Source organism: Spermophilus citellus, assembly GCF_964194105.1.
Source record: "Spermophilus citellus genome assembly, chromosome: 3".
In the NCBI taxonomy this organism is placed as follows: domain Eukaryota; kingdom Metazoa; phylum Chordata; class Mammalia; order Rodentia; family Sciuridae; genus Spermophilus; species Spermophilus citellus.
The window spans coordinates 10246923-10256213 of record NC_138184.1 but is presented as its reverse complement, the minus strand read 5'-3'; the positions used below and the strand labels follow the sequence as shown (position 1 = coordinate 10256213).

The 9291-nt window shown below is 51.0% G+C and overlaps 1 protein-coding gene across 1 annotated transcript; it reads left to right on the top strand.

The window, feature by feature from the left end:
- Positions 1 to 5756: 5756 nt before the first annotated feature.
- Positions 5757 to 9049, top strand: LOC308644839 (Krueppel-like factor 1; the record flags this gene model as incomplete). The annotated part of the gene is made up of 3 exons (XM_081286529.1): positions 5757 to 5843; positions 6421 to 7246; positions 8447 to 9049. 3 exons carry the CDS (start codon positions 5757 to 5759, stop codon positions 8620 to 8622), a joined length of 1089 nt encoding a protein of 362 aa, XP_081142655.1. The 3' UTR covers positions 8623 to 9049.
- Between the last annotated feature and the right edge of the window lie 242 nt (positions 9050 to 9291).

Below are 9291 nucleotides of genomic sequence, written 5' to 3'. Positions count from 1 at the left end.
AGGCTCCCACCAGCGAAGTTGGCCCCTAGTGTACCCAGTGCCTCCAGCTCCCTGGAGGTCGCAAATCAACTGACCAAAGCTTTTGACCTCAGCCGCAGGTGGGCGGAGCCGACACAGAACGGGTTTTCCCATTGGTTCCTCTTAGACACGGCTCCTCCGTGGCTCTGCCTTTTAAAGGGGCTACGGCCGCCCTCCGGGTGGAAGCAGGCGCGCCCAGGTCTAGGCAGGTTGGCCGTTTTAAGAAGCGGAACAGGGAAGGGGCGGAAGGCGAGTGCGCCAAGCCGATTGGCCAGTAGTATTCGTGTTCTGATTGGCCCCAGATGCAGGGGGCGTGTGCGGAGGGATTCCCGGAGTCGAATAAAGAAACTTTGGCACAAGGGGAGAAAGTCTTGGAACTCCCGTGGAGGGGAAGGTGGCCTGCGAGTGGGAGACCCTAGCCCAACTGTCTGCCAATCTATCCCAGGAAACACGTGTAGCTACGTGTGGGAGATCTTGTGTGACTCTGTGCGTCTGCTGTGATTGTGCCTGAGTGTGCCATCTGTATGTAGGTGGGACTGACTGTATGCATGTTTGTGGCGTTCTGAGACTTGGGATGGTGCATTTGGATTCTGCCTTACAGGCTGTGTGTATGGGATTGTGTTTCTCTGGAAATTTGTGTGATATTGTAACTGTGCGTTTCTGTGATTGTTTCTGCATTGGTGTATATTCTGTGGAATTGATTGTGCTTTTCTCTCGTATGATTCTGCTTATATTCTGTGGTTGTAATTGTAATTGTGTGTAGGTATCCTATTAATAGTTGGCTTTACAAATACGTTTGTGTGCGCGCTCGTGCATATATATATATATATATATGCACATCCTCAGCCCTTTATTTTTTAATTCTGAGAAAAGCTCTCATTAAATTAATTAAGCATTGCTAAATTGCTGAAGCTGGACTTGAACTTGTGAACCTCTAATCTCAGCCTCCTGAGTCACTGTGCCTGGCCTGTGGACATGTGATTCTGAGATGACCAGAATCTGTATATGATTGTGTCAGAGTGATTACGATAATGCTTGTGTCATGTCCGTGGGTTTTTATGTCTCAGTTGACTGGGGGTTGTGTCCAGGTGTAAACTCTCTGTGACTGTGCCTGTCAGTGTAGTGTAGCTGAATGTCTTTGTGCTTTCTTGTCTGTGTACAAGCTTTTGCAGTGATATTCTGTGTGATTGTGTGTGTGACTCAGTGGTTTTCTTTTCAGGTGTGGCTGTTATCTTTGGGGTTTGTTTGTTTGGTGGTGGGGATTGAACCCACACCCTCATGAATGCTAAACACTTACTCTACCACTGAGCAACACCCCTGCCCTTATTTCTGTGATCATATGACCGCTATTTGTGTATTAATCTGTGGTTGTGTATCTGTATGCATCTGTGTGATTCGATCTGTATGCCGTTTTGTGTGGTTATGTGCCCAGGTGTGATACATCTGTGCCTAAGTGAGCAGCTGCACTCATTAGGTCTCTTTTGTTGTTGTTGTGCTACGGATTGAACCCAGAGCTGTGTGCATTCAAGTCAAGCACTCTACCAACTGAGCTATATCCACAGCCTACTAGGTCTCTTTAAGGAGCATTTGTGTATAGGTATAATGTCATGCATTTGAATCTGGGAATTGAGTGCCTGACCATGTCCTCTGTCTTACAGTTACACATCTACTGTGACTTGCCTGTTTACCAACTGAAGAAAGCCCAGAAAGCAGGAGGGCCTTGCTCAGTGTCACAGTGGGTCTAACCAGGGCCCTTGCCATCCACATTGACACTCTAGAGAGTGATGTTATTTGGTGGGCCCTGCTTCTCACATCATCTCTGACTTAGTGTGGGATTGTGTCTGAATGTGATCATTGGCCTGCCTATCCCTAAGTGTCTGGGGCCTAAGACCCCCTGGACCCTCTCACCTTCTGGGCCCTTCTCACTCTTTTTTTTTTTTTTAGAATTTTTTTAATATTTATTTATTTATTTTAAATATTTATTTATTTTTTGTTTTCGGCGGACACAGCATCTTTGTTGGTATGTGGTGCTGAGGATCGAACCCGGGCCGCACGCATGCCAGGCGAGCGCGCTACCTCTTGAGCCACATCCCCAGCCCCTTTAATATTTATTTTTTAGTTTTCGGTGGACACAACATCCATATATATATATATGACACAATATCTTTATTTATTTATTTTTTTTTTTGTGGTGCTGAGGATCAAACCCAGTGCCTCACACATGCTAGGCAAGCGCCCTACCACTGAGCCACCACCCCAGCCCCATGGACACAACATCTTTTTATTTTATTTTTATGTGGTTCTGAGGATCGAACCCAGCGCCCTGTGCATGCCAGGCGAGCACATTACCACTTGTGCCACATCCCCAGCCCCCTTCTCACTCTTAATATCCAAATAAAATGGTTCCAGTCCTTCTTCCCACACAGCAGGAAATCCATCACTACCCTGAAATGCCTGGGATTCCACACAGGTCTCCTGGTCACCTCCCTCCTCCTGTAGCTAGTGGCTTCTCTCCTCCTTTCCACCAAACCCTCCTTCCCTGGTGCTGGAATGGGGCGTTGGAGTTCTCTGATGCTCTTTAGGGGTGAAGGAGCCATGACAACATACATGCTGGAAAACCCAAGTTGAGATTCAAACCTTGCTGCTGTAAGAAATCTATCATTCCTCCTGGCCACACACTCCAAGGAACTTTGTTTCCCAACCAGATGTCACCTAACCCCTAGACCCCTGTCTTCTTGCCTCATCTTGAAGAGCCAAACATGTCTGTGTAGTGCCTTATCTTAAACAGAGATCTCTCCCCAAGAGAAACTTTGCCTTCCTCTCCATAAAACCACTCCAGTTACAATCAGTTTATTTCACTGAGATGAAATACACATCACATTAACCATTCTAAAGTGTAAAATTCATTAGCACAGGCATGTAATTTGGCTGGCTGGGTCATTTTTAACTTTTGAGGAACCATCAAACTTTTCCAGGGCTGCAGTTGTGACTTGTGGTACAGTGCTTGCCTAGCATGTGTGAGGCCCTGGGTTCTATCCTCAGCACCACAGAAAAATAAATGAAGTAAAATAAATAAATAAATAAATAAATAAATAAATAAATAAATAAACTTTTCCAGCTGGGTGAGGTGGCACATACTTGTAATCCGAGCTACCTGGGAGGCTGAGGCAGGAGCACTACAAGTTCATGAAAGCCAGCCTCAAGAACTTAGCAAGATTGTCTCAAAAAACAAAAAGGGCTGGGGATGTAGTTCAGTGTGTGGGGCCCTGGGTTCAATCCCCCACCACAAAACAAAATAAGCAAAAAGCACCTGTTTTCCATAGTGGCTGTACCACCAACAGTGTGATTTCCCACGGTTCTGATTTCTCCACGTCCTCACCAACACTTCCATTTTGTTCTTATAATTCTCTTTATTATCTAGTTCACAGTGTTGGAGATTTAACCCAGGGCTCTGGGCATGCTATGCATGCACTCTGGTCCTGAACTGCACCTCCAGCTCTATTATATTTTATTGTTGAGATGGCATCTGGCTGTGTTTCAGAGGCTGGTCTCCAAGCCCTGGGTTCAAGTGATCCTCCTGCTTCAGCCTCCAACTACCTGGGACTACAGGTGTGCACCACTATGCCTGGCTATTTTCCATTTTTAAAAAATTACAGCCATCCCAGTAGTTGTACCAACCCTGCTTTTTGCCTTTCCCTTCTACCCCAGGGTATGCAAATTTTTTAAAATTTTTTTTATTACTGTGTGTGTATGTGTGTGTATATATATATATGTGTGTGTGTGTGTGTGTGTGTGTGTGTGTATATATATATATATATATATATATATATATATATATATATATATATAAATTTAGAGACAGGGTGTCACTAACTTGCTTAGCACCTTGCCATTGCTGAGTCTGGCTTTGAACTCACAATCCTCCTGTCTTAGCCTCCTGAGCCACTGGGCTTACAGGTGAGCGCCACCGTGCCCAGCTTTTTTTTTTTTTTTTTGTCTTTTTTGTGTGATGTGTTTATGTCACACTATAACTGGTTTGTGGTGACACATCCGTGTCTGGGTGAAGCTGTGTGCTGTATTAGGATGTTTGATTCCATGTCCCTGTGATTGCCTGTGCTTGGCTGCTTGCGCCCCCTATGGTTTGGCAATGGTAACTCTAAATTCGTGGCTACATATTGTGTCTGGGGCAGGTAGTGTGCTATTCAAAGTGCAGGTTTTGGGGAGGATGTCTGTGATTTTATGATGTATGGTTGTGTGCATGACTCCATCATTATGTTTGTGGACAGCTGTGTGCAGCCACGTTTTATTTTTTTGTGTCTGAGGCCACCTCTGTTTTAGGGGGTTGTGCGACGTCAATAGTTATAATAACAACATACCCAGGAATCTCCGTGTGTCTACTTGGTTGTGGCCAAACTGTATCAGTGGGATGGTGTAACTGGGATTTTTTTCAGCACCTGTCATTATGAATTCTGCATCTCAGGACTGTGTCTGTAAATATTGTGCAATGCTAAGCAATATAGTATCAACAACTGTTTGCATAGCATTTACAGTGCATTAAGTATTATAATTAATCTGGAGATGATTTAAAGTATTTAAAGGCTGTAAGAAGATTCTATACAAATAGTGCCATTTTGTATAAGGGACTTGAACATCTGTGAATTTTAAAATCTGGGAGGGGGGTCCTGAACCAATCCCCTGTGGATATGGAAGGATGACTATATATGTACAGAAACCCTACTTTCTGTGTGGTTTCCTGGACTAAGAGATCAGGAACTTGTGTCACTATGTAATTGCATGGCTATGTGTAGCTAGGAACTGTTTCTGGGGCGTGAGGTTGTGTGCCTATCCAAGCTCCCGAGGCACCAGAGTGGAGGCCTCTCTTGCAGAACCTCAGTGTGGTTCATTCATCGAGCAGTGGCCAGGCCCAGAACCAGGGTTTGGGTCTCCTGCTTGATCCAACATCCCATCCCTGCCCCCATCACCTTGAAACAACTGTAACTGCACCAGCCTCCCCTTCCCCATAGTTCCATGCAGTGCCCACTGAGAGTCAGTGGTAGGCAATGGTTGGCTGATTGGCAGGGGCTCCCTCCCACCACAGGGTTCAGACCCTGAGAGCTCACATCCCAGTCAGTATGAAACCAAGCTAGTTTGCAGACCCAACCTCCAGCCCTCCCCCTCACTGGGGACACAGCTCTGGGTGTTCTGGGCCCCCACCTGATAGCAACCTCCGACATCTGGTGTGTCTGATAATGCCTGGCAGGGAGTTCGTGCCAAGTCCCGCCATCAGCACGGTTGCTGCTGTTTATTGGGGAGGGGAAGGGCTGCAGAGTCCTATTGGGGAACAAGGGGGTCCCACAGCCCCTTCCCAGAATATGCATTCTGTCACTTGCCCTTTCTCCAGAAAGGTAAACTGAGAACAGGCCTCTAAGCTTCTCCCTTTTTGAGGACTCAGTGCCTCTTTACCCAGCACCTGCACCCTCAATCCCAGGACCCCCCCACCACTGACATCTGACTTAGCTTTGAAAACAGAATCAGTCTTTCAGGCCCAGCCCCAAACAGTAGGAGGTGAGGTCCGTTCCCCTGAAACAGTGACCCCTGCCTTGTCTGTGCCTTATCAAGGGCTGCAGCCAATCAGCTGAGGGCTGAGAGGAGCCCTCCAAGGGGCCCAGAGAGCCTCAGAGCCCACGAGGCAGCCAAGGGAGAGGAGGCCTGAGGTGCGGGGTGAGCACCAGCCAGCCATGGCCACAGCTGAGACTGCCTTGCCCTCCATCAGCACGCTGACGACCCTGGGCCCCTTCCCGGACACCCAGGAGGACTTCCTTAAGGTGGGGTCAGGTGGGATCCAGGTGGGCTGTCCACAAGTCACTGCTGTAGCCACAGGTTTTGGGGGGGGGTTAGGCCTGCATTTTGCCTTGGTATTCTCCTCCATCAAGGTCTAGGGGGTTCTGAGGTTTGGGATGGGGCCTATTTCTGAAATGGAAAACTGAGGTGTGAGCTGAACCCCTTGTGTGTTTAGGCTCAGAAGGACAAACAATGAACCCAATATCAATTGGAAAGAGTAAAGCTATCTGGGGTTTTTCCAGGCCTTGGGACTTAATCTTATTGGGAGATGGGGAAGGAGAGGGAGGGTCTGGGGGGGAACTGAGTCAAGGCTGGGTTTCCCCAACTCAGCCTCCCATCCCCAGTTCTACCACCCTTCCCCCATCCTGAATATGGCTGCAGATAAAGGAAGTCTTATCTTCTCTCTCCAGACAGACCTATGGACCTCTGTCTCTGGAGCTGAAGGAGAGTTAGGGGGGTAGTTTGGGGTATGACAGTCAGAAGCCTCTGGCCAGCCACTGTCCCTGGGTAAAGTACCCCGCGGTGTCTGCTGAAGTCTCAAGCTGTGCGCTCCCTCTCCAGTGGTGGCGTTCCGAGGAGGCACAGGACATGGGTCCAGGTCCCCCCGACCACACGGGGCCACCCCTTTACGTGGGCATGGAGTCGGAAGACCAGCCTAGGGAGAATGAGGACAATGAGAAGGACGCGGCCGCCGACTGGGACCTGAGTCTTTTGCTCACCAACTTTCCGGGCCCGGAGCCGGGCGGTGAGCCCCGGACCTGTGCTCTGACGTCCAGTGAGGGCCCCGGGGCGCAATTCCCACCGCCGCCTGAGACTCTGGGCCCGTATGCCGGCGGCTCGGAGTTTTCGGCTGGGCTCTTGGGCTCCGAGGAGCAGGCAGGCTGGGTTCGCCCTGCCCAGGGGGCGACAGCTCCCAACCCCTTAGTGGCACCAGCCCTTGCCCCAGCCCCCGAGCCCAAGGCACTGCAGCTGCAGCCAGTGTACCCAGGGTCAGGTGCGGGCTCCTCGGGTAGCTACTTCCCGCGGACCGGGTTTTCAGTGCCCGCGGCTCCGGGCGCCCCCTACGGGCTGCTATCGGGGTATCCCGCGCTGTACCCAGCGCCGCAGTATCAAGGGCACTTCCAGTTCTTCCCCGGTCTCCCGGCGCCTTCGCCTGCCCCCGTCGCGACCCCATCCTATCTGAATTGCCTGGGACCCGGGACGGTGGGCACGGGACTCGGGGGCTCCGCAGGAGACTCAGGAGTAACTACAGACGTCGCTCCATCAAAGCGCGGTCGGCGACCGTGGACGCACAAGAGGCAGGCTGCGCACACGTGCGCGCACCCGGGGTGCGGCAAGAGCTACACCAAGAGCTCCCACCTGAAGGCGCATCTGCGCACGCACACGGGTAAGGGGGCGGGGCCCGGGCGCGCAGCCGGGTTAGGACAGGACCCCAGAGCAGAGCCCCGCCGCAGAGCGAGAAATTAAGAAGGGCGAGGGGGCTAAAGGCGAAGTGCAGGCCGGAGGGCAGGTTCTGGACGGCAGAGGCAGGGCTACAAGCAGAGTCACAGCAAGGGGCGGGGCCGAGTGAGCGGGGAGGAGATCTGGAACTTTCTGGGCAGAGCCAGAGAGCGCAGCACCAACGCTGGAGGAGGACCGGGCAGAAAAAGGGCCTGGAAAATTGGGGGAGCGTTTCAGTACTGGGGGCCGACTCGTAAGAGCTGCGCCAGGGCTGGTCGGAGGGGCAGAAGTCCGGACGAGGGGTGCAGCTAGAGAAGGGACTGAGGGGAGGGTTCAATCTGGAATGCCAGAGCCACTGAGGCCATGCCCAGTGTTTCCAGGCACGTGTTTGCTTGGTGAGGCGTGGCTAGGACCCAGCAGGATAAGATGGGTATAATCAGTTTCAGGGTCGACTCACTGGGGAAAGGCCTCGACTTCCAAGCAGGTCTAGAGCGGAAGAGGGGAGAGCTGGGAGACAAAAGGCATAAAAAGGCACTGGGAATGTGACTCAGTGGTAGAGCATTTGTCTGGAATGCTTAAGGCCTTTGCTGCAATTCCCATCACCACCACCACCAACAACAACAAAAAGAAAAAGTTAGGTCCCGGGAGTGATAGACAAGGGTTAGGCCAAGTGTATACTGTCCCTCAAGTGCAGCGAGGAGATCATAACCACTGGACACAAGGCCTGGAACACGGAGGTGAATTTCAGGGTTCAGACACCAAGGTCAGGGGCGAGGTTACACAGCTGCTAAGGGCTCCCTGGTGCAAGAAAGGGCCTGGACTATTGGAGGCAAGACAGAAGGACGGGGTTGGGGCTGTCCTAGGACAGGGTACTAGGGCATAGGAAGTGAGGACAATGGTGTAGGGTGCAGGCTTGGGCCCAGGAAATGAGAGAGTGTGTGAGCCAGTTGGAGGTATAGAGGAAGAAGAAGGGTGCATACACCGGCAGGCCCCTGAAAATGAGTGTTCCTTTAGTATTATACCCTAGATACCTCACTTGCCCCATCCTAGTTCTGGCCCAGGCTGAGAAAAGGGATGTTACCTGATGCAGCAGACCCAGGGACAGGGTGGGTCAGACAGTGGCACTCACAGCTTCCTTGCCCCTTAGGAGAGAAGCCATATGCCTGCTCGTGGGATGGCTGCGGCTGGAAGTTTGCACGCTCTGATGAGCTGACCCGTCACTTCCGGAAACACACAGGACTTCGTCCTTTCAGCTGCCAGTTCTGCCCGCGTGCTTTTTCACGCTCCGACCACCTAGCCTTGCACATGAAGCGCCACCTTTAAGCCCTGCCCTGGTACTTGGATCTTGCCAGGAACTGGGGAATGTAAAAAGTGGATCCATGCAGGGTTGTTTTCCCAAGGACAGAGGACCCTTGTTTGGACTCCACAAATCCACGGAAAGATCAAGAACTGACACAGACAAACCTAGGGGAGTCTCCAACCAAAGGGAGCCACACAGAAATATCTAACAGTCACACAGACCCAGTGCAACAGACCATCAAATAAATGGGACTCAGACCAGCTTGCAGGAAGCCCTGGACAGCGGGAGGTGGGTGGTGTGAGGTTTCCCAGAGACCCGGGGCCTGCAAAGGGGCTTCATGCCAATGCTCATGAAGCTCCACATCAGTTGGGAATGATTATGGGTCCTATAAAAATGCCCTTCCTATATAAAGCTTCCTCGTTGACCTGACTGGATTATGAGTGTTGGAAGCTGGAAGGAAGTTGTACCACCAGAGGTGATATGGGGTAGGGGGTACACATCCTCATCTAAACTTCGATATCCCCTCACTAACGATGACCTGGGCCTTCCGGGCACTGCAGGGCTTTGTCATCCCCTTTCCACTTCTAAGACTAAGCACCGTCCTGTATCCTGTCTTGAGCTCTGGGGACATTCACAACGACAGTGTCCCTCCATTTAAGAATCCTCAGACCGGCCCCAAAACTTCATCACGA